This window comes from Agelaius phoeniceus, chromosome 18 (assembly GCF_051311805.1).
Source record: "Agelaius phoeniceus isolate bAgePho1 chromosome 18, bAgePho1.hap1, whole genome shotgun sequence".
In the NCBI taxonomy this organism is placed as follows: domain Eukaryota; kingdom Metazoa; phylum Chordata; class Aves; order Passeriformes; family Icteridae; genus Agelaius; species Agelaius phoeniceus.
The window spans coordinates 3,373,187-3,395,594 of record NC_135282.1 but is presented as its reverse complement, the minus strand read 5'-3'; the positions used below and the strand labels follow the sequence as shown (position 1 = coordinate 3,395,594).

The following is a 22,408-nucleotide window of genomic DNA, read 5'->3' as shown; positions in this document are numbered from 1 at the left end:
GCAGCAGTCTGGCACACAGATAAGGACCCTTCAATTGACTGGGAGTTCAGTGTCGTGTTCCAGGGTGACTTTGGAAACACTGCACTGTCCTGACGTGTGCTGGGAGAGACACAGGGAAGGAAAAGAATAATGCAAGTCTCAAACACAAACCTTTATTTTTTAAAGTCCTGTGACAACTTCAGTTTTTCAGTTACAGGCTGGTTCTGGAGAATCTGTAAAACCCTGAGCTCTCCCTTAACCAGAACAGCGGCTTCATGTGCCTGATGTGGTAACAGAGCTTGAATTCAAACTGAGACTCTCCAGTGAGAGTGTTCTGAGGGCAGAACCCCCAGCAGTTCCTGCAGAGCACACAAACCTCAACAGAATCAATCATGACCTAAATTTGTGCCATTACAAGAGCACTGAGAGTTCCAGAACGTTCTGTGCTGCTGGGTCACAGCACCAGTGACAAAGGCTGGGCCTGCCCTGCCCTCCCCTCCCGGGCCCTCCCCACTGTCCCTGCACTACAGCACCGGGGAGCTCTGCAAGGCACCCAGCTCCTCCTCAGTGTCACTGGCTGTCACCAGGCTCTGGAAGGTGCCACCAATGGCCTTCTCCTTGTAAGAGACAGCTCCGAAGAACAAGGAGTGGAACTGGAAAATGCAACATTTGTACAGGTGAGAATTGTGTGATGCAGAATTTGGGCATTAATTATTTGTGAAGCTTTTGCCACTCTTAAGATCTCTCTCAGCCAGCAGCGTTTCCCAGTGAAACCCACCTGCCCCCCAGGAGTCTCCCAGCTGTGCTGGGGTTTTCCAGCTGTGCTGGGGTTTTCCAGCTCTGCTGATCCCACTGAAACCCCCAGTGCATGTGGGGGTGCTCAGCCCAGCAGCAGCCATGGGGTTCCAGTGCTGGCACCATGGGCAGTTCCCTCACCTTGGCATAAGGAGCCTCTGTGGCCTCTCCTGCTGCTGCCTGGGCTGTGGCTGCTCCTGCTCTGCCTGGCCCATCCCTCTCGGTGCCTCTGGGAACATTTTTTACCTCTTGTTTTGCCAGAGCACTCGGGGGTTTTGCAGGGTCTGTGCTCGGAGTGTTTCCCTTCTGCTGTGGCTTTTTGGAAGTGGCTGTGCCTGCCTTGCTGGCTCCATCCATGGAGGTCTGGTCAGATTTATCCATGCCAGTCCTTGAGCTGGATTGGACAGAGTAGGTTAGGTTAGAGCTGGCTTTGTGTTTCATTGGAATATCCTAATTTTCTGTTTGTGAAAAGATTACAGAGCTTCAGAGGGGATTCTCAGCAGGTTCCCTCCTGCTGCCCCCAGAGCCTGAGGAGATGAGAAAGCAGCAGCTTGTACAGAACATTCTCTCTTGCACCCCCTTAGTGCTGTTGTGCTGCTGAGATGTTCCTGAACCCCTGCAGTTCAGTTTCCCATGAAAAGCTGAGCTTTTCACCCCTTTAAGGCCACCTGCCCCCTCAGCCCCTGTTACCTGTCCCGGGGCCATGGGCAGCAGGCAGGCTCTGCCTCCTTCTCAGCCTCACACAGGGTGGCCAGGATAAAGCTGGCCTCCAGCAGCAGGTCCTCAATGCTGAAAGCAATGGGTCTGAACACAAGGATTGAGACCAAACAGCACAGGGAATTACAGATCCTGTGATTCCACCCATGCAATTAAAAAGCTCCTCCTCTGAAAAGCTGCAAATCTCCTGGATTTGCTGCTGAGGAATGAGAGAGGGGCTCCTGGTACAGATCTCACTGCTCCAATCAGCAAATGCTGTGCAGTGTCAGAGTCAAATGATAGCATTAAATATGTCATTATTAAAATGATATTTATTCAGAAAATGTATTGTTTCTTTAAAGTGCTAAATAAATAAATCATTGCCTGCAGGGGACTGAGAGCCTCAGGTGTCCAGGTAATTTATACACAGGAGCTCATCAGTCAGCACAGCTGCCTTGGCAATGCCCATGCCTGGATTCAGTGTTTATATGGAATTACAAACTCTGCAGTGCAGGTTAGAAATGGCTCTGGAATTGAAATGAACCTGCAGTTCAGTGTTCATGTGGAATTACAAACTCTGCAGTGCAGGTCAGAAATGGCTCTGGGATTGAGCTGTTTGGGATGAACCTGCAGTTCAGGGTTTATATGGAATTACAAACTCTGCAGTGCAGGTCAGAAATGGCTCTGGGATTGAGCTGTTTGGGATGAGGAGCTGCAGTTCAGTGTTTATATGGAATTACAAACTCTGCAGTGCAGGTTAGGAATGGCTCTGGAATTGAGCTGTTTGGGATGAGGAGCTGCAGTTCAGTGTTTATATGGAATTACAAACTCTGCAGTACAGGTTAGGAATGGCTCTGGAATTGAGCTGTTTGGGATGAGGAGCTGCAGTTCAGTGTTCATATGGAATTACAAACTCTGCAGTGCAGCTCAGAAATGGCTCTGGGATTGAGCTGTTTGAGATGAACCTGCAGTTCAGGGTTTATATGGAATTACAAACTCTGCAGTGCAGCTCAGAAATGGCTCTGGGATTGAGCTGTTTGGGATGAACCTGCAGTTCAGTGTCCCTGGGGAGTGCAGGCCCTGCAGGGCAGCCCCACACGTACCTCCCACTCCTGTCCAAGTGGACGGACACAGGGACGCTCATGGCTTCGGCAAACGCCAGCAGCCCCTGCAGAGAAGGGTGGGGTGAGGTGAAGTTAAACCAGAACACTGACACTGGCATGGGAGTTTATCCCAGCTGCTGTTTACTGGCAAAAAGAGGGGAAAATTCTGCTGCTTCTAAGCTGGTCTCTGTCCTTCCCTGCCAGAGCCTTGCCAGAGGGGGCTCTGCATGGAGAACTGCCCTGGTCCCAGTGCTTTCCCTGGGGCAGCTGTGCTGTGTCTGCCCTGCACAGAAACCTCATCCCTGTTTCAGAAGTGTTTGTTTGCCTTTCAAAGGACCCTGGGGTTTAAAGCTAATCCTCACCAGGTGCTGAAGCCCTGCTGCAGTCAGGAGGGCTGGTGGGGCACAGGGACCATCCCATGCTGTCCTGGTCCAGTCAAGCAAATCAATGAGAAATGGGTTTTCTTCCCAGACAAATTCTTACTTTACCCTCAGTTCTTTAAGGCAAAATGTCACTTCAGAATCTACTCCAACTTGAAAGTAGTCAAATTCCTCTGGACTGAGCTGTATCTCAGTAAGCATTGTCCTTGAAAAGTCTGTTTGAGATAACAACAAAGTCAGGGACTCACAGCAGTGAAGTTTGAACTCAACAAAGCTGTGATTGTAACCCTGAGGTTTTTTCATAAGCATTGTTTGAACAAATAATTGTGTTTTTATAGTGACTAATATTAATAAATGTTTAGCTTATATGCACATTAGAATTAAGTAAAATCCTCCATTTCTTTTCAGTACATTGTGTAGATCTGAATGGATTTGAACAGAACCTATTCCGTGTTCTGCTGTGTGATCTAACCTTGCACCTGCTGCTGTTCTTGCAGATCTGCTTCTTCCACAGGCATCCATCACAAATAATATTCCCAGCTCCCTATTGTTGCATGGATGGGAAGCCCAAAATGCAGCGTGACTTGAAGAGATTAATCAAAATTACTGACAATCACCAGAGCACAATGGAGGTGGACAGAGGCTCTTTGTTTTAAATGACAATCGTTTCCTGACACAGGAAAGTGGCAGCAGGAAATTGCCTGCTCACTTTCAGGTATTCAGGTTTTTGTTACCACGAGGTGGCTCCTGGCTGTCCATGGGTGTGTGAGGAGAAAGTGAGAGGGGCAATTTCCTGGCTGTGACAGTCCTGGAGAGCTCAGAGAAATCCCCCAGCAGGAAGTGCTCCAGGCCATTCCCACTCTTCCCTTGCTCTGCTCCCTTGTTTCATCTCCCAGAGTTCACAGAGGCTCTTTGAGAGGCTCCTTGTGGCTGTGGCAGGGGGTGTTTGATTCCTGTGGATCCCCCAGGCCAAGGACACAGAGGAGCTGCAGCCAGGGAGATTCCCAGCACCTCTCACTGCCTCCCCTCCCTTCCCTCACAGAACCCTTGGCATCTCTTCACACTTGAACCATTTTTCACTTTCTTTCTTACAATAGTCCTGGGAAGTGAATGTTTCTGAAGGGACCAGATGTGTCATTCAAAATGCAATCAATCTCTTTCTTTGCCCCGTTTCACTCCAGCCACTTTCTGCCCCTTGATCCTCTCTCAGCCTGGTCCCAGCCCAGCTCCCAGCCCTGAGCTCTTCCCAGGTCCTTCCCCCAGCTGTGGTCACAGGTATGAAATTATATGATTATATTATTGATATTATTATGATTATTATTACTATTATATGATACACAAGAACCTCTGCTTCAAAACCACAATTTCATCTCCAAAATTGGAGTCACACCCCAAGAATCTCCAGCTCGTTCTCCACCTCCTGGAGATGTGACCATGGCATAACAGTGCAGGGCTTGCTGACACTCTGTGCTGTCCTCAGACTAAAATATACTCTCTAATGATATCAATTCTATAATTGTGGTATTCAGATTTAAATAGTTCTTTTTAAAACATGAAATTATCCCCTTTTTCCTGGCAGTTGCCAGGCTGCTGCTCTTGCAGCACAGTAATTACCTCTTTCAAAGCCTACAGCAAGTGGCATAATTTATTTCAATTGGCTGCTCAGTCTGAGATCTGCCACTGACACCAGGAAGATGTTTCAATTTATTTAAATTGATTTAATTTATTAAAACCAGAGGGTGGCAGCATGACTTGAAATCTCTCTCTCTAATGTTCTGTTAAAAATGTCATTCAGCCATAAAATTCATCCCACATTTATGTTGTGACAGTTATTATTCCTGGAGTTCACCTCAAAAAAAAAAAAGTTAAAAGCCCAAGGATTGGTTCACATTTTGAATTTCCTTACCAGTGTCTTCCTCAGTGTAACTCTTGAAACAAACTTTCACTGGAGTTACTGACAGGGTTATTTCTTCCTGACTGCTTGGGAAGTGGATCATCACATCAGCCAGCAGCCTATAAGATGTCATTCAACACTGAAATAATTCTATCTATGACTATTTAGCATTTGTTACATTGAAAAGTAAAACTCAAAAAAAATATTTCTGTGTTTGTTACCTGGAGTGGACTTTAAGAATGTTTGGACACATGTGCTTTGCAAAAACAGCCTGCAAGGGATCACACTCCTGAAATGTCAGGTTATAGGTTTTTACCACACCTGAGTATGAAGGAAACGAACAAAAATCAGTGCTTGGCTGTAATTTCAGTTTAGTTGTTTTTTTTTAATATTAATTGTTCAATAGAGGAAGTAACCAAGTGACTTAGCCCAGCTGCATGGAAATAAGTCACCACAAACAGGAAAAGAATCCACCTGCCATCTTAGGCTCCCTCCAGCCCGTTAGCTGTGCCTGGACAGCATCCGAGCTTTTTAAGGATCCACAAGAAATCAACCAACAAACACAGGGTGGGAAAGAGCCCCAGTAATTAACTGGGGAAAGAACAGAAACGGGAGTGGGATGCAGAACACAAACCCCACAGATCTCTGGGAGGGTGGGCTGAGGGAGCCCAGCTGTCTGCAGGCACAGTTCAGTGCATTATCCCACACCAGTGACCCCTCAGGGACACACAGACCTGCCTGAGCACACTCAGCTCTGGGGGGAGATGAGCTTTGTCCTGCAGGGGCTGATGAACGCCCCCAGTGCTGCTGGGCTCAGGAGCACAGAGCTGTGCTGATGATGATGATGATGATGATGATGATGGTGGCATTAATTGTGGCTCCCTGGGAGCTCACCGTGCCTGCAGAGCAGCTGGAAGGTGATGTGCTGCTCACTGGGGCTGGTGCAGATGCTGCATTTCTCTACATTCCTTTCCAGCACATTTACACATCTAAACACAGGGAGAACTGACTGAAAAAAAACAAAAAAAAAATCAGTGCAGAGCAGTTTTGCAATAAATATAAATTTCCCTGGGTTTGTACCCTGATTTATCTCAAGCTGCTGCTCTGAAGGCTTCCCCAAACTGCTCTGGGGACACTGGGAGAGCCCAGGCTGATCCTCACCCACCACAATTTCAGCTCAATTTGCTGCTGTGTGTAACAAGTCATTAAAATGTACCTTAATTATCAATTTACAGGGGAGGGATGGCTGCTTCTCCTTCTGACAGGGCTGGCTCCCAGCTGTCCAGCAGTAATGCTGGAAAAACATGGATGAGAAGAACACACAAGCATATGCTGACCTCGAGGAATTCACTGATCTTAAGGCAAGCTGGAAATGGAATCACAGAGTCCTTAGGGCTGCAAAAGAACTCCAGCATCACTGAATCCAACCACTGAGGGAACAGGAGTAAAATAACTTATTAACTCAAAACTTAACCTTTTAAAAAGAGCCTCCTCTGGGCTTCAGTGCCACCAGCAAACCTGGAATTTACATCTCAAAATGATTTAAAAAAATTTAAATATGCATTTTTATTTTATTTTCATTTTTTAAATAAAAATAATTGAGTTACCCAAACACCCAGAGCTCAGCTTGTGTTTGAGGCATTTGAGGGACATGATCCATACAGATGAGCAAAGACACCTCAAAAATCCCCCAGGTATAAAACAAAATATCTCCACTTGTGATTTTCCATCCTCCCAGTGAGCCAAGGAGAGTTGATCACTTTTACCTAAGGAACCTCTGGAGCAAACACTAATTCTGCTGGAAATGGGGTTTGATTAATCAGAGGCATTAATGGATGTGTTCTTCCTGTTGAGTCACAACAGTACAAAACATGTTGTTTTCACTCCTGTGTGGTACAAAGCCCAAACCTTGTGACCTGTGACAACAGGACTGAGCCCTGTGGCATTAACCCAGATATCCTGGACAGCAAAAAATCAAAGGATCTTAGGGCAGAGTAGGAACGAAATCTTCCACAATAATTAAAATCACAGAAAATATGGCATGTGTCCATACTGAAAGTGGAGGGAGCTAAGAATGTGATGGACTGAAAGGTACCTGTGGAAAACTACAATATCCAGTTGTATAAATAATGGGCTTATAATAAAGATTTTTAAATTAGAAGAAATAAAATTCACTTACACCTTTTTCTACAGGGTCAAACCAAAATTCATCACTAATCCGTGCTATGGCATGTATTGCTCTTCCAAACACTGCCAGGGAAAGAAAACACTGCAATATGCATTCCAAATTAAAATAAAAAGATAAAAAGGTGGCCCTGCACTTTCTCCAGAATAATCCAAGAGGAAGCATTACAAATTTCTTATACATTCGAAAGAAAATGGATGGTGGAAACTGTTATTTTTTCTATTTAATTAAAATTTTAATTATCCAAACCCTCAATGTTTTGGAAAGCTGCCTCAGATGAGGCACCTCGGATGTCGCTTTGCAGCGCCTGGAGTTCCCACAAATTACGTCAATCAGACAAAACTCCACCGGGGCTAGAAATGACATTTAGCAGGGGGAAAGCCTGAGAAGCAAAGGGACATGTGGAGAAATGGAATCCTAAGAAACAGCGGAGCCCAGCAGAGGCCCTGCGGATCCGCCTCCGGCAGCGGCGGAGCAGCTTTTCCCTCAGAATGGAGCGGAGCTGTGCCCTGGAGCTGCACAGGGGACACGGAGCCAGGCCCGGCTGTCCCCAAATCCTGCCCATCCCAACAGGGCCCAGCCGCGCACACCCCGCACAGCGCCCGATCCAGCCGCGATGAGGGAGAGGCGGAACCCCCGCCCCGCTCCGCTCCCGGGGCTCGTGTTCCGCTCAGGGCAGTGCCGGGGGTGCCGCGTTCCCGGTGTCCCGCACCAATCCCCGCGTGTGCCGGGCTGCCCGGTGCCGGTACCTCGGAGCTGCGCCCCCCCGATCACGCACTTCATGGCTCTTCCCCTCCCTCCCCTCACGGCCGCCCCCCCGCTCCCCTCACGGCCGCGGAGGGCGGGAAACGCCGTGAGGGCGGGGCGGGCGCCGCGCGGAGCCCCGGAAGTGGAACTCGGGGATTATGGAATTGTGGAATTATGGAATTTTATGGAATTATGGAGTTGTGGAATTGGGGATTGTCCCGAGTTACCCTCAGGGATCTTCAGCCCAACCCCTGGCCCTGCACAGACACCCCCACAATCCCACCCTGTGCGTTCCTGAGAGCATCGTCCAGCCTCTCCTGGAGCTCTGGTAGTCTCCGGGCCGTGCCCATTCCCTGGGCAGTGCCCAGCATCCTCTGAAGGAGAACCTTTCCCTGATCTCCAACCTGAACCCCCCTGACACAGCTGCAGCCGCTCCCCGGGTCCTGTCCCTGTCCCAGAGCAGAGATCGCAGCTGCCCTCGGCAGCACCAGCCCAGGGACAGAGCCGGGAAACGCCCCCAACCCAAAAGAGAAGGGCTGAGCATGGCACTGATTAGCATGGGAAGCAAGAGAATAATAAACAATAGAATACTAATTAATAATGTAACTATGTAGCTTGTAGCCAATGAACATCAATTCTTTTGTTTCCTAAAATGCAAAAAGAGTAAAAAGAATTGATAGGCGGGGTGCTTGGATTGTGGGAGACCACGGAGGGCCCAGGCTTGCGCAACTCTGAAATAAATAAATAACCAGTGTTTGTCTCTCTCTCTCGTCATTATTGGCTCGTTTTGCGAACAACTCTCGTTTCACGTGTGTAAAAACCCAGCCAGCGGGACGCAGCACGGACGCGTTCAGCGCTCTATTGTCCCTTCGCAGGCGCCGTAGCGGAGGCGGTGCCTGTGCCGGGCGGTTCCGGGAGGGCCGGAGCGGAGCGGGCGCGATGGTGAGAGCGGGGGGACTCCGGGGGCCCCCCGGGATCCTCCCGGGATCTCCGGGCACACCGGAACCCCCGGCACGGCCACAACAGCCGGGCCCGACCCGGCCGGGCTGCGGGAGAGCGGGCGGGAGGGCGGCCCCCAGCTGAGGCGAGGCCCCCAGGGGGGTGAGGGCCGGGCCGCGGCTGCAGGAGCTCCGTTTATAATTTGTATTAATTTTATCGTAATCGCATTAATTTTTTTAAATTATTTAACGCTTCTTTCATAACATCGACAATTCATTAATTATGATTTGCCCGTTCATTTGGCTGTGTTTTCTCTTCTGTTGCTTCCTCTCGTTTAACATTGATCATGTTCCGCCCTGTTTCTCATCCCCTGCAATCAACTCCTCCATTCCAATCAGGCTGGGCACAGAGTAAGTCAATCCTTGGCTCTCCTAACACCCCTGGGAAGGGAAAGGCTCCTTCGTGTTCCTCCGTGCCACTGGCAGCTGGCTCCGATCAATTTAGGGGCTGCTGGCCAACCAGATCGCCCCCAAAATCCAGGTGTTTTATCATTTTTCGCCACTGCTTTAAGCTCTAGATACGCGTGGTGATTGAACCTTGCAGTGCTGTTCGGTTGGTTTGGTTACTGTAATGAATGGGAGCTGGAATGGGAATTCTGGGGAAGTGTGGGGCTGGTATTTGGTCAGCACAGGGGACATCCGTGCTGAGAGCACACGCTGCTGCTGGCTCAATGGGGTGTGTGAGTGGCAGGATCATTTTATTAATTTTATTAAACATCAAATACATAACTGGTACTGCACACTGAAATCCCTCAGGCAACAGTGAGACAATGTCTATTGCCACTTATTAATCCAAATCACTGTTACTCAGTTTTGGTAACCCATCAAAAATGTCTTTTTTTTTCCCTCTTGGTTTCATTTTGTATTGGTCACTCATTGATTAAAAAGCTCTTGTATTGCATTACCAATACTTTCAACCATCTGTCTCCAGGTGGGTTTGATGGTGGCACCGAGATGTTCTTAATATAAAAAAAACCCAAACCCTAAACCAATCAAAAATACCACCCAAGCTCCCTCTGCCTCCTTGAGGACTGTTAGCCTGAAGGTAACTGCATGGCCTAAAAACCCATGAGGGAAAATAATCTTTAAAAATACAATTTTTAGCCTAGTTATATTTGTTTCTAGAAATAAATCTGGGCTGTGTCCTTTACAAACACATTTGAGGGTGTCCTTTTAGGAACTGCCCCTCTAACATGAAGTGGAAGATAAAAATCTCTTTAATTTGGAGCCATTCTTTGAGTTCCTAGGGCTGAGTGTTTCCAGATCCAGGGTTTTCCTAGAGCAGTGCCATAACATTCCCTGCTTTGTAAAGCTTCTCATGCCCTTTTTGCACAATTAATTTGCCCTGTGTTGCTTGCATTATTGCTTTATTTGCAGATTTAAGGCCTGTGCTGTTAAGCCATGGCCTTGCATCATCTCAGTCCTTGATTTTGAAGCCCCTCACTACATTTTTATTCTGGCATCTGAAACTGTAAATGTATAGAGGTGGTGACAGGAGCACTGTGCAGTGGCCTGGATTGGCTTTTCTGCAGTGCCCTGTTTCTATTTTGTTATTTTTTAGCCTTGTTCAGTTTTTCAGTGGTTTCTGCCATGAGGACTCTGAATGCTCTTCCTCCTCTGGTCAGCTATTAACACATGCTGCAAATTTGCTGCTTTTTAAAAATATTTTGGGGGGTTTTTTTTTGTTTGTTTTTTTTAGTAAGGGGAGAGAAGCTTGAATGAAGAGATTTTTTTAAGAGAAGTGGCTGCAGTTTAGCCAGGTCTGAGAGAGAAAAAACAGTGGGATGGTTTATGGCAGCTCCCAAATTTGTGTAAAACACATCAGGTAATGCAACAGGAATGTGTTAACAGTGCAGCTATTGCACTGTGGGCCTTCAGCAACAAACCACAAACAATTCTGTTTGTAAAGCCCCCTCTGCTCATGGCCTGGCAAAGCCCCTGGTGGAGCAAAATCCCATCCCCATTGCATCCTCACTGCAGCAGCTTTTGGGTCCAAATGCCAGGCTGGGGACACTGCAGGGGACACTGCAGGGGACACTGCAGTGCTGGCTGTGCCCTAAGCCCTGTGTCCCCCCTCTCTCTCTCTCTGTCCCTGTGTGTCCCCCTCTCTGTGTGTCCTCTCTCTGTCTGTCCCTGTGTGTCCCCTCTCTGCCCCTGTGTCCCCCCTCCCTTTCTGTCCCTGTGTCCCCTCTCTCTCTGTCCCTGTGTGTCCCCCTCCCTGTCTGTCCCTGTGTGTCCCCCCTGTCTGTCCCTGTCCCTGTGTGTCCCCTCTTTCTGTCCCTGTGTCCCCCCTCCCTGTCTGTCCCTGTGTGTCCCCTGTGTGTCCCTGTGTGTCCCCTGTGTGTCCCTGTGTCCCCTGTCTGTCCCTGTGTTCCCCCTATCTGTCCCTGTGTGTCCCCTCTCTCTCTCCCTGTGTGTCCCGTCTGTCTGTGTCCCCCCTCTCTCTCTCTCCCTGTGTCCCCCTGTGTGTCCCCCTATCTGTCCCTGTCTGTCCCTGTGTCCCCCTGTCTGTCCCTGTGTCCCCCTGTCTGTCCCTGTGTCCCCCTGTCTGTCCCTGTGTGTCCCTGCAGTTGGTGCTGGTGCTGGGTGACCTGCACATCCCCCATCGCTGTAACAGCCTCCCGGCCAAGTTCAAGAAGCTGCTGGTGCCTGGCAAGATCCAGCACATCCTGTGCACAGGGAACCTCTGCACCAAGGACACCTATGACTACCTCAAGACCCTGGCTGGGGATGTTCATGTTGTCAGAGGGGACTTTGATGAGGTACTGTCTGCTTTTTTTGGGGTATCCTTTAAGTTTGTCACGTTTGGAGTTGATTCAAGTAAAAAAGGTGGAATGAGTTCCTGAGCTCTCCCCTTGTGGGTGGTGCAATAGGGTTGGGTTTAAGTAGAAATCTGTCTAATCTGGGTTTGGTTTATTTTCTTTGTTTTTAGAACCTGAATTACCCCGAGCAGAAAGTTGTGACTGTTGGACAGTTCAAAATTGGGCTGATTCATGGCCATCAGGTGATCCCCTGGGGTGACATGGCCAGCCTGGCTCTGCTCCAGAGGCAGTTTGATGTGGACATCCTCATTTCAGGGCACACACACAAATTTGAGGCATTTGAACATGAAAATAAATTCTATATCAACCCAGGATCAGCTACAGGAGCCTACCATGCCTTAGAGAAGTAAGTGAATATTGGGGGGATTTTTTTGGTTTCTTGTTTTTGGTTTTTTTTTTTGTACAAAACTGAACTACAACTCCTGAAGGTTAATATTTGTGGTTGAAGTGTTAGGGAGGGGATAGTTAGAGTTGTATAACTCACCCAGCTGGACTGGCTCAGTCTCCTGGACTGAAACATGAAATCCTCACAGCCTCAGATCTCTGTGCTGTACTTACAGAATTAATTCCCATTTTTCCTGAAGTGATTTCTGCTGAATAGTGATAAAACTCTAAGAGGGTTATAGACACACAATCACTGTGAATTTTTTCCTCTCTTTCCAGCAACATCATTCCTTCATTTGTGCTGATGGACATCCAGGCTTCTACAGTAGTTACATATGTCTATCAACTAATTGGAGATGATGTGAAAGTAGAAAGAATTGAGTACAAGAAATCCTAAGAAATGTTTTTGCTTGTCTGGTATTTTTACCATCTCCTTCTGAACTGCAAGTTCCAAACTTGCTTGCTCGTTTACAGCCCTGCACTGTCTCTAACAGCTCAACAATGTAACTTCTTGTCATGAATTTAAACAACCTTGTGTTTGCTTTTCTCTGTATGATTTGTAAAATATTCCAGTAAGATAACTGTCTAAATACTGTTCCCTAATGTAATAAACTCCACTTCATAGAAAAGCTGAGCCTGGTGAGGTGGTGTTGGGGAGGAATGCAGCAGTTGTGGTGGTTTGGGGTTCCCCTTCCAAGGGGTGCTTGGACAGGGCTGGAGCAGAGACTGAGGGCTCTGGGACCAGGCTGGGTTTGCTCCAGAACCCAGTTTATATTTAATTCTCTCAATTTAACATTCTCAGCTAAGTTCAAGGAGTAAAATGATAGACTGTGAAAGGATTACAATTACCTTCTAATTTCAGTAGAGTTTGAGTCTTTCAGCTCTCCCTGTGCTTTCCTGAGGGATCTCACTCAATGCATACCCAGTGAGGAGAGGCTTTCCTGTATTTTCCTTTATTTGTGGCTCACATCTGACACTCCATTTCCTGCTCTCTTTGCTCCATGCACAGAGGCTCTCAGTGATGGATTCCATGTGACTCAAAGCTGCTGAGGGTAACCCTGGGTTGTTCAGGAGCAGCACCTTTGGCTCCTCTGTGCCCACAGCTGCAGGGACCTGAATGTATTGAACAGCTCCCCTTTCTCACAACTGCTGTAACTTTCCAACAAAACTGATTTTTACCTTTTGCTTCCTCCATCAGAATGTTTAGGACGGGGGAAGTTTCCTTGGCCTTTGGGTTATGATTTTTCCATCAGCTGGAACCCTTCTTTCTGTGTGTGTCATGAGCTGACTGAATAACTCATTTCTATTCAAAATAAATCTGCTTTGCCCTGGATAAAAAGACATTTCAGGCTGGTGTCTCAAGAACCTCTGGCTAATTGCACTTCATGCAGTCAGAGAAAAGTTGAAAAGAAAACCTTGGCATGTGAAATTCAGGGAATTCCATTGACTGGAACATCAATTTATTGACAAATTCATAATTAAGAGGTTTGTAGAATATTGTAAGGGGCCAAAATAGGTGCAGAAGTTTATTTCTTTTTAATTTACATTGTAAGGCTAAACTTGACACACAAGTTTCTTTGTTTTTACTTAAGGCCAAAACTGATACATAAGTTTGTAAAGTTACACTTACAATTTGTCTACAAAGTATTTTACATAACCACAGCCCCTGGAGTTTTAGAAGAGTTCATCACAGGGATGACAAAGTTCTGCTGCTGTGGGTGACATCTCAGAGAGGCCCTGGCAGCAGCCTGAACATGGGGAAAGCCAGAAGGAAAGGAAACAAATTTACTCCTTCCTAAAGTGCTGAGTATGAACTGGTGACTCCAAACAGGAAATTCTGCTGAGCCTGGACTGTTTTTGTGGGGGTGGAGAATGGAGGAGAAGCAGCCTAGAACAGCTGGGAAACGTGGAGAGGGACTGGATGCTCCTGGTGAAAGCTTTGGGGTTTTAGTCTGATGTTCTCCTGGGCAGTACCAGAGTTGTGAATGCACAGCCAGGACAGGGAGGAGGGAAAAGGGGAAATCTCAACCTAATTTATGGCACTTCCAGGACACAGGACCCCTCTGATCCATCCAGGTACATCTGGAAGGTGAAAGAACAACATCAATAGGGCTTAGGAGAATGGGATGTGATCCAGGACACAGATGTGGCTCAGGTAAAATGAATTCTTTGAATTAATGAGGGGATAGATTATTATATGCAGTACATGTTACTAAAGTAGATCAGCTACAAAGTATTTTGCAAGAAGTCAGGTGAAAACCTTTAGAGAAAAAGGAGAAAACACTGCCTGAGGAGGAGAGATGGTTTTTTGTTTTACCTGCAGGAGATGAGATGCTGGGACATCTGCCAGAGCAGGGTTTCCACATTTCTTTTGATACTCTTGAATCAGGGTTGTTGCATCATCAAGGCTGTAAGAGGCAAAATTGGATCCTTTGTCAAATTAAGCTCTCTAAAAAGCCAAAAATTCAGACAACAGAAGCAAAAAACCAAAGTGTGATCCCATAGCTTGAAGTCAGATGGGCCCTGTCATTTCCCAGTAGAGGAAACAAGCCTGGCTGTTCCTTGGGCTGTTAATAAAATCCATAAATGCAGAATTTCAGTGTTCCTTGGTTCCAGCCCCTGTTTGAGTGCAGGACCAGGGGTAACCGTGCCCTGCAGTGCCAGGGCTGGGCCCCACTCACCTGGGGCTGCTCTCACACCTGGGCACACTCAGGGCCCAGCCCAGCTCCCTTTGTGATTTAAATGGAGCACAAAAAGGGCTTTTAGTTCTTGAAAACTTCGTGGCAAGATCACCAATTCCCGAGTCTTCAGTACAGGCAGCTCATTTATTTTTTTCTGAGTGTTTTTATTGCTGAAACTGTGACTCTGTGATGCCCTGAGCTGGATTCACCTAAAGGTAAGGTCAAGGTTTTGATTATCTCACTCTGGTTGCTTCTATTTTAACTGCATTTGATCTGTTACTTGGTCTTGAATGGCTGTAAACTCTGTCCTAGTGAGGTGAAATTTATTTCTTTATTAACTTAGCAATACTTAAAAATCCCCAGAGACTAAATATTAGAAAACCTTCCTGACTTCAAACAAAGGAAAATTATATAATGGTGAGATTTAATTCCTGCAATTGCTACCAGTTACAGCTGGTTTTTTACCATTTATTAACTTACCAGTTGTTTTTGGCAAAATAATCCACCAGCTCTTTTATTCTGTGGGTGTTTATCAGGTGTTGCTTTAAGAGTGGATAATATTTGGTTTTCCAGAACTGTTCATAGAGCTTCTCATTGATGATACTGTCCAGAACCAGAGAGCTGATCTGTAGATTTAAGTGTTAGTAATGAAAAGTGTTGATATTTTAGACAAATGTGATTTTACTTTTGAATGGAAAGAGCTCATAGTTTTCATATTGGAGTCTACAGAGAATAGGTTTTGGTGGTTTTTTTACATTTTATTAAAGTGCTGTGAATTGGCTGATTTTTTGAAAACTGATGCCAGATTCAGAGAGGGAAGTGAGTTAAACTTGGCCATGGGGAGGCAGCTCAAGGCAAAGCAAAAGTGCAATTTCCTAAACCCTTTGGCTTTTTAGGCTCAAATATTTACTCAGGAAAAACAAGGTGATTCTGCTGCCCTCCAAAGAGAGACAGCCCAGAACATGGCACTGGCTGTGTACAAGAAATTTATCAGTTGCACAACAGAAATAAAAAAATGCATTTTACAAGGATTCTACATTTTTTGAGCATTCAAAGTCAAGTAAGGTTGGACAAGATCAGAGGAGAGAGAAAAGAAGGTCCTGTGAACACTTTTCTATCAAAAAACCTCCAAGTCAAAGGGAAATTAAGTAAATTTGATTTATTTACCTGGGAAGCAAATGCTACCAGTTCTCCAGTGTCCATGTGTTCATCCAATTGTTGCAGCACAGTTTCTTTCTTACAGGTTGATAACAAACCCTCGTGAAAAGAAGTTACAAAACATTATTATTCTGTGATTGATTAAAGCAGGAACACTCCCTTCAGAACAAATATTTGATTTATTCAGAAATCTTTTGACATTCTAGGTGCAAATACAGAATTACCAAGCCAGGATCTGTGTGCTTGGACTCAAAGTGTTGCTTTTAACTCTCTCCAGTGGTGTTTTGCTGTAGCTGTCAGAGGATTGTTGGACTCATTGCCAGCAGGTTGTGTCTTACACCTCAGCTGTGATTTGGGGAAACCTTTCTGAGAGGAATTTAATGACTGGAAGTCAAAGAATTTCAAGTGCCTTTACTGGTCCCAGTTTGCTGGTGGCAAAATATGGAAACAGCCTCTAATGCTTCATCTGGGAGAACAATGCAGAGCAGAAATTAATGGAAACAAATGAGAGGAGCAGGGAAAATGCCAAGGTTCATGGGTGGTGAGGACATGGCTGTAAGGCAGAAGGTTTCTATCAGAGCTGCTGCACAGCAAACACCTTCCTTGGAAGTCAGGAGCTTTCAACTCAACTCCCTTCCAAAGTAGGATTCAGTGCTTTTTTTTTTTACCATCTGCTCTGGCTCGGGTTTTACTGGTTTGTTTTTTTTTCTTTTCCATGTGCTTTATGGGTGGGATCTCATAAAAACATCCTCAAATTCTCTAAAGGCAAAGTCAGATGACAAAGCCACTGGGGGTGACTGAAGTTTTAAAAGGAAGAAGTGTTCACATGATCCCTTTAGAAGCCTTTGATGGTGGCAGATGTTGAGCATTTATCAGCAGGGATGTGCTGAAGTTAACTGGAATTCACCTTTGACTGCTCTGGTGAGCAGGACATGCTTGAGGACATTGCCCTTGCAGAGAAAGGACACAAAAGTTCTGATTTACCTGAATTTGCTGCTCTCTCTTCTCAGAGTGAGGAATGACCAGGAGGCAGCCCAGGGCAAAAGCTGGAAGGTCCAGCTGGGTGTATTGTTTAGCAATTCCAACAAGATCCAGGTCAGCCAGGACAGGACACCTTCAGGAGATCAGGAGGGAAGCTCTCAGCTGTGATTTGTTTAACTGGATGGCTCAGAGCTCTCAGCAATTCTGCCCTGAGATTTGGAAGTCAGGTAGGACAGCACATTTCTACCTCACATCAATGCCAGAAATAGCCAAGCAAGTTGAACTTTCACTGAATACAAACCCATGAGGATTTCCTAAAACCCCAAACCACACCTCCATCTTCTCTTTCTAAAGAGCCCATTTTGAGGGCAGTTGTTGCCCACTTGCCCAGAGCAGAGCTTTGGCCCAGATGTGTGTGCACAGCAGTGTAGGATCCCTCTCCAGGTAACCTTCAGGGTCCCTCCCAACACAAACCTAATTTATTTCCCAACTAACTTGGGCTCAAGTTGGGCTCTCTGAGCTCTGGTGGGTGTTTTGAGCAGGTCAGAGCACTGAGGTACTGAAATAAGGGAACCAAGAGCTGTTCACACTGCAAAGGCAGGGCAGGTGTCCCTCATGCACAGCAGGGCTGGGGCCTCACCTGAGCAGGAGCACAAAGCCCTCCCTGCACTCCTGCAGCTGCCTGGGACTCGCTGGGCACGAGGCTGAGAAAGAGAGAGAGAGATCAAGGTGGAGTAAATGTACAACCAGGTTACTCCAGGAGCAGGGCAGGGAGTGCAGCCCCACCTGTGAGGAAGGGGGACAGGACCACGCTGCGCCAGGCTCGGCCGAAGCTGGGAATCTGAGGGCAACAAAGTTTGTGTTCAAGTTACAGCAAAAACCAGGTGTAACCAAAAGTGTGATAACCACAGCCACCCTGACCCTCTGCACCTGGAGGAAACCTGCCAATGTTCCTTTTTCTTTATCCTGAATTATTCCCTAACGTTGCTTTCCTTAGCTCAGATCTAAGATTTAGCAATATTCTGGCCAGTGTTTACTGCTATACTGCACTGTCACAGGAATAATAGCAATTCAAAAAGAATCTTTTCATGGCTGACACACAAACACTCCAAATTCCTGTTAAGTGAAGAAAAAGATGAGGAGCCAGATAATATTTGCTTACCTCCCATAATGAAGGAATCCCAGTAATTGCAACCAAAACTCTTCTTAGATACTGAATCTGGAAGAAAAAAATTCAAGTCCTTTGGTGTTTCTGCAGATTTGGCAGAAAACTGTACATTATTGCCAAATTTAGCTTGTTTTGTCTGCAGCATGCAAACTTAGAGTTTCTCAAGGTACCTGTGTTCCTTTGACACCTTTGGAAATTTGCTTTGTAGTTCAGTGAATTAAATTATCAACCACACTGCCAGGTACATCTGTTACCTCCTCAGGCTGCAGCAATTCACATAATGTTTGACAGTCACAGGCAATTAGGATTCTGAATGGCAGCAATCAGGATTTCCATCATCACAAATACATTTTAGGGCTCATGGATATTTGTACACACATGGAAATACATGTGTGCACAGTTTGTATAGATTTGCACCCAGGAATGTGCCTATTACGTTATAAATTGATAATAATATGAAGAAAAAATTCAATTTGTTATTATAAGATTTATTCTGAACAGCTTTTAAAAAAATCAAAGTATAACAATTTAAGATCAAAATTCAAATTCCTCAAATCTTCACCAGTTCAGTATCTCAGAGCAACAATGGTTTATCATTTCTGTACCTGTCCTGTTCTTCACAAATCACTGGATAAACCCAACCTTTTTCTCCCCTTGCTGCAGAGTTTTATTAAAAAATCCCTTACCATGTTGAAGCCCAGGAGTTTCTGTAGGAGGCCATTCCAGAGCTGGGGGTCATAGACCTGGTATTCCAAACTCAGCTCTGTCACCAGTCTCACAGCCTGAAGGGGAGCAAGGACATTCTGCATTTTAACAGAAATTCATCACCTTCAAACCTTTCCAAGCCACTTCCAAAATTATTGCACACACGGGAGGAACAAAAGCTAAACCACCTAAATGTGGTATTTTATTTTCTAATTGTAGAAAGGGTAAAGCTTTTATCTGTCATTTCCAGAGTACATTGAAAAAAAAGTGTTTAGAAAAGGCTGTGCTTTGCAGAGAGGTATAAATTCCCAGAGAGTGTAACAAAATTTAGAAAGGATTTAAAATTCCTACCCTGGGTTCGTGACTGTGGTTCTTCCACAGCCCTTTAATCATGCCTTCCTTAGGGCTCTTGTGGAATGATTCATAAGTGTATGGAATATTCAAGATCTCAAACTCTGCCAGATAAATGCAGCACTTCAGAAAATACCTGTGAAAATAACCCCCCAACCCCAAAGCAGGAGTTAAAGTGATGTTTTTATTTTAATCCACAAATCCAAGCTCAGGAGAACACTGAAAAATGTCCTTTAATATGTAAAAAAATCCCTCTTACTTGACTTTCTCAATGGGTTTCTTGAAGAGGGATTCCACAGTGCTGGTGTCTGCCAGGTAGAGCAAACACCTGAAGGCTCTGGTCCTGTGAGCAAAGGTCAGCTGGGTGTCACCAAAGGGCTGGGGGGGAAAACACAGTCCCAAAGTCACAGCTGCTGCCTGAACAACTGCAAAGGATCATCCCAGCTGTATAAAACCCTCTGCTTTTCTAGGTTTCAGATTATTAATACAGGCAAGAAAAATATATGTGGTTATTATAGACAAAATATTCGTATTATAGACAAAATATTCGTATTATAGACAAAATATTCGTATTATATGGACAAAATATTCGTATTATATGGACAAAACATTCGTATTATATGGACAAAACATTCGTATTATATGGACAAAATATTCGTATTATATGGACAAAATATTCGTATTATATGGACAAAATATTCGTATTATATGGACAAAATATTCGTATTATAGACAAGACATTTGCATTATAGACAAAATATTTGTGATTATTGTAGCACAAATGTAATTAGGTAATGTACAAATGTAATTAGGTGTGGGAAAACTGGAGGTCAAGGTTCTGCTGAAAATAATTTCACCACTCTGCTTTCATTCCACCCAAAGTGAGCCAATGTCTTGCAGCAGCTTAAGGGACACTCTAGCAAATGTTCCATGAAGTTATTTCAGATAACATCAGCAATAGAAAATAGAAATCAGCAATAGAAAACCCAGAGTTCAAGGGCTGCTCTTGAGAGTTAATAGCAAAATTCAGTGAAAATCAGTTTTAAGCAAAGGTTGGTGAAGGGAGGAAAACACAGAGCTCATATAAATCACAAACCATCCAAAACACAGAGGCAAAGGCCAAAAGTTGAAGCTCTTGCAGTAGAGCAAACAGCATTTGATTCTAATAAGAGATAAAAAGGTAAACCAAGAATTTAGCAACTCACAGATGTGTCAGATGTTGTAATTGCAAAAAGCATTCTTGAACTGTAATCCATAGGGCGAGACTGGAGCAGGTAAATAACCCTAAAAAAAGGGTTTGTTTTTAATGCAGGAACAGCTACTGAAACCCAACACATCAACTGTCATTTAAATGTGAATATTTCACTACCAGAAAGGGAGCAAGGATATGAACAAAGAGGGAGAAAACTCCAAAAAGCTCCTCTTAAAAACTTACAGATGTGAGTTATTGTCAGTGGGGTTTTGTGGTATAAATAAATATGGGATGATTCAAAAGTGATGTCAGCAGAAAGTAAAAATAAGAACAGTGAGCTCTGAATCACACCCCCACTGTTAGGTATCTTGAAAAAGTCATTTTTAACTGGTTAGTTAAAAATAATTCACATTTACAGGTAAGAGAGCACACACACCTTCGCAGCTCTTCATCCTCCTGTACATCTCCAAAGACTTCTGGGGTTTTCTTTAAAAAGAAATGAAAATTTGGATGAGTTTCCCACATTGTTGGATAAATAGCTGGGTCATACCCCTGCTTAAAGCAGTGTTTGATGAGGCTGGTGTATTTACAGCTGCTTTACCCTTCAGGCTGGCTGCACCAAAGGGAAGGTTTGAATTTACACAGAAGGAAAATTTTTCCTTCGAAAATTTTTCCTTCAAAAATTTTTCCTTCAAAAACATTTCAAATCCTTCTCACCACAGCCACTGCTGTGCTGTTTTAGGGAAGTACTGAAATCTGAAATCCATTCCTGAGTACTACAGGCAGTTTGTACAGAATAACCCCAGGTTTTTTGAACAAGTGGAGAAAAAGAAAAGCCCATATTTTATAGAATTGGTGATTTTCCCTCAAACCCCAAATTCCTCACCCCTGGGGGTGGTGTGCTTGGACACAGCCATTTGGCCAGCAGCTTGTCACTAATTTTGTTCATGTCCAAGTTGTTGATCTCAGCAATCTCCTTGGCTGCCACGTGGATATCTACAGGGAGAGATGCACAAAATGTTATTTCCAGAGCAGAGCTGGGGTTTTTTAAAGAGCTTCTCTCTGCTCAAACTCACCTGGATAATCTCTGCCAGCTGGATTTTGGAACCTCTGGTCTATGCTGTGGTGTTCATACAGTAAAACAATCAGGTTTGCTGGTTTCCCAATGCATTTCAGATGCTCCCCAGTGTTCAAGTTATTTGTTATCAGGACATTTTCTGTTGCTGCTCTCTTATACTGCAAGTGTAAGTTCCTCTGGAGGACTTCTGCTTTCTCATGTGGCTCATCCTTTAGCAAAACACCAGAGTTTTACATAAAAAAGCTTTTTTTACTCAAAAGCACAAGAAAAATCCTCTTTTTACACACTGGACAGCAGGATCTGCTCTTCAGAGGTGTCCCCACACCTGTACCCACAGGTATTTTTTTTTCTGCAGACAGAGAGGATTAACCACATTGCTCCAGCTAGGAAAGGTATTTTGAAAAGAATTGCAAAGCTATGTTGTGAAAGAGCCAAATAAAATATGTACAAGTAGGTAAAAGAAAGAGATTTTGCAATAAAATGTAGAAGTAAATGTAGAAGAAAAAAGATGAATTATAAAACTCATGGCTGCTCAAATTTCAGTTAAATTTTGGCATAATTCTCTCTGATCATGAGACACTACAGAGAACTGTTTAGGGTTCTTTGTGCCTCAACAGCTCCACAGGAAGTTGGAGATTTAAATCAAAGCTGAGATTCTTATTCACCTTTCCCTGTGAAAGGAAACCATGTGAAAACAAGCCTGAGCATCCAGCCAGAGCAGAATTCTCTTTATGGATAACCCTGCAAACAGCCAAAGAGCCTTGGAGCTGCAAGCAAAGATTAATAATGTTATTGATCAAAGCTGGGTCAGATTCCACCTCCTGCAGCAAGAAAAATGCACACAACAGGAGAAGGAACAAATTATTCTCCCCTAAATCTGCTCATTTGTTGTCCAAGCTCCAAGAAAACTCCAGCCTGATTTTTGCAGGAGAATGTTCCAGGACAGAGGGAATTCTTCTGGAGGTCACTTCCCCAAAAGTATTTCCCACACCAGGGTTGGTTATGATGCAATTTACACCAGTGCCCAAAACACCACAAGTTTAAATACAAATATAAGTATTTTGTGATTTTTGTAATGACTTCACAACAATCTGGCAAGCAGTTTGCATTA

General features: G+C 44.9%; 3 protein-coding genes and 1 long non-coding RNA gene across 4 annotated transcripts in view; 2 read left to right on the top strand and 2 right to left on the bottom strand.

Annotated features, from left to right (window-relative positions):
* Positions 1 to 136: 136 nt before the first annotated feature.
* RAD9B (RAD9 checkpoint clamp component B) lies at positions 137 to 7,835 on the bottom strand. Its single transcript, XM_077188074.1, is given in 11 exon segments — positions 137 to 727; positions 730 to 1,168; positions 1,465 to 1,578; positions 2,574 to 2,638; positions 3,062 to 3,168; positions 4,860 to 4,966; positions 5,069 to 5,168; positions 5,742 to 5,856; positions 6,064 to 6,213; positions 7,027 to 7,097; positions 7,782 to 7,835. Coding segments are annotated over 11 exon segments (1,470 nt in total). The 5' UTR covers positions 7,816 to 7,835; the 3' UTR covers positions 137 to 559.
* LOC143695476 (uncharacterized) lies at positions 3,683 to 6,461 on the top strand. The gene is made up of 2 exons (XR_013184695.1): positions 3,683 to 4,228; positions 6,083 to 6,461. It is a non-coding gene; the product is annotated as an uncharacterized LOC143695476 (long non-coding RNA).
* Positions 7,836 to 8,552: 717 nt separating the features above from the next.
* On the top strand, positions 8,553 to 12,612 carry VPS29 (VPS29 retromer complex component). Its single transcript, XM_054645922.2, has 4 exons — positions 8,553 to 8,721; positions 11,348 to 11,539; positions 11,710 to 11,945; positions 12,263 to 12,612. The coding sequence occupies exons 1-4, from the start codon at positions 8,719 to 8,721 to the stop codon at positions 12,378 to 12,380; spliced, it is 549 nt and encodes a 182-aa protein (XP_054501897.1). The 5' UTR covers positions 8,553 to 8,718; the 3' UTR covers positions 12,381 to 12,612.
* Positions 12,613 to 13,445: 833 nt separating this feature from the next.
* Positions 13,446 to 22,408, bottom strand: part of KNTC1 (kinetochore associated 1) — a 32,385-nt gene continuing 23,422 nt past the window's right edge. The window contains exons 49-63 of the mRNA XM_054646088.2: positions 21,296 to 21,506; positions 21,106 to 21,215; positions 20,656 to 20,705; positions 20,233 to 20,311; positions 19,287 to 19,405; positions 19,028 to 19,163; positions 18,658 to 18,753; positions 17,966 to 18,022; positions 17,590 to 17,644; positions 17,444 to 17,507; positions 16,807 to 16,936; positions 15,832 to 15,921; positions 15,145 to 15,290; positions 14,301 to 14,391; positions 13,446 to 14,065 (exon numbers count right to left, since the gene is read on the bottom strand). Coding sequence (XP_054502063.2) covers positions 14,018 to 14,065; positions 14,301 to 14,391; positions 15,145 to 15,290; positions 15,832 to 15,921; positions 16,807 to 16,936; positions 17,444 to 17,507; positions 17,590 to 17,644; positions 17,966 to 18,022; positions 18,658 to 18,753; positions 19,028 to 19,163; positions 19,287 to 19,405; positions 20,233 to 20,311; positions 20,656 to 20,705; positions 21,106 to 21,215; positions 21,296 to 21,506 — 1,482 coding nt within the window. The 3' untranslated portion in view covers positions 13,446 to 14,017. The remainder of the gene's footprint in view (positions 14,066 to 14,300; positions 14,392 to 15,144; positions 15,291 to 15,831; positions 15,922 to 16,806; positions 16,937 to 17,443; positions 17,508 to 17,589; positions 17,645 to 17,965; positions 18,023 to 18,657; positions 18,754 to 19,027; positions 19,164 to 19,286; positions 19,406 to 20,232; positions 20,312 to 20,655; positions 20,706 to 21,105; positions 21,216 to 21,295; positions 21,507 to 22,408) is intronic.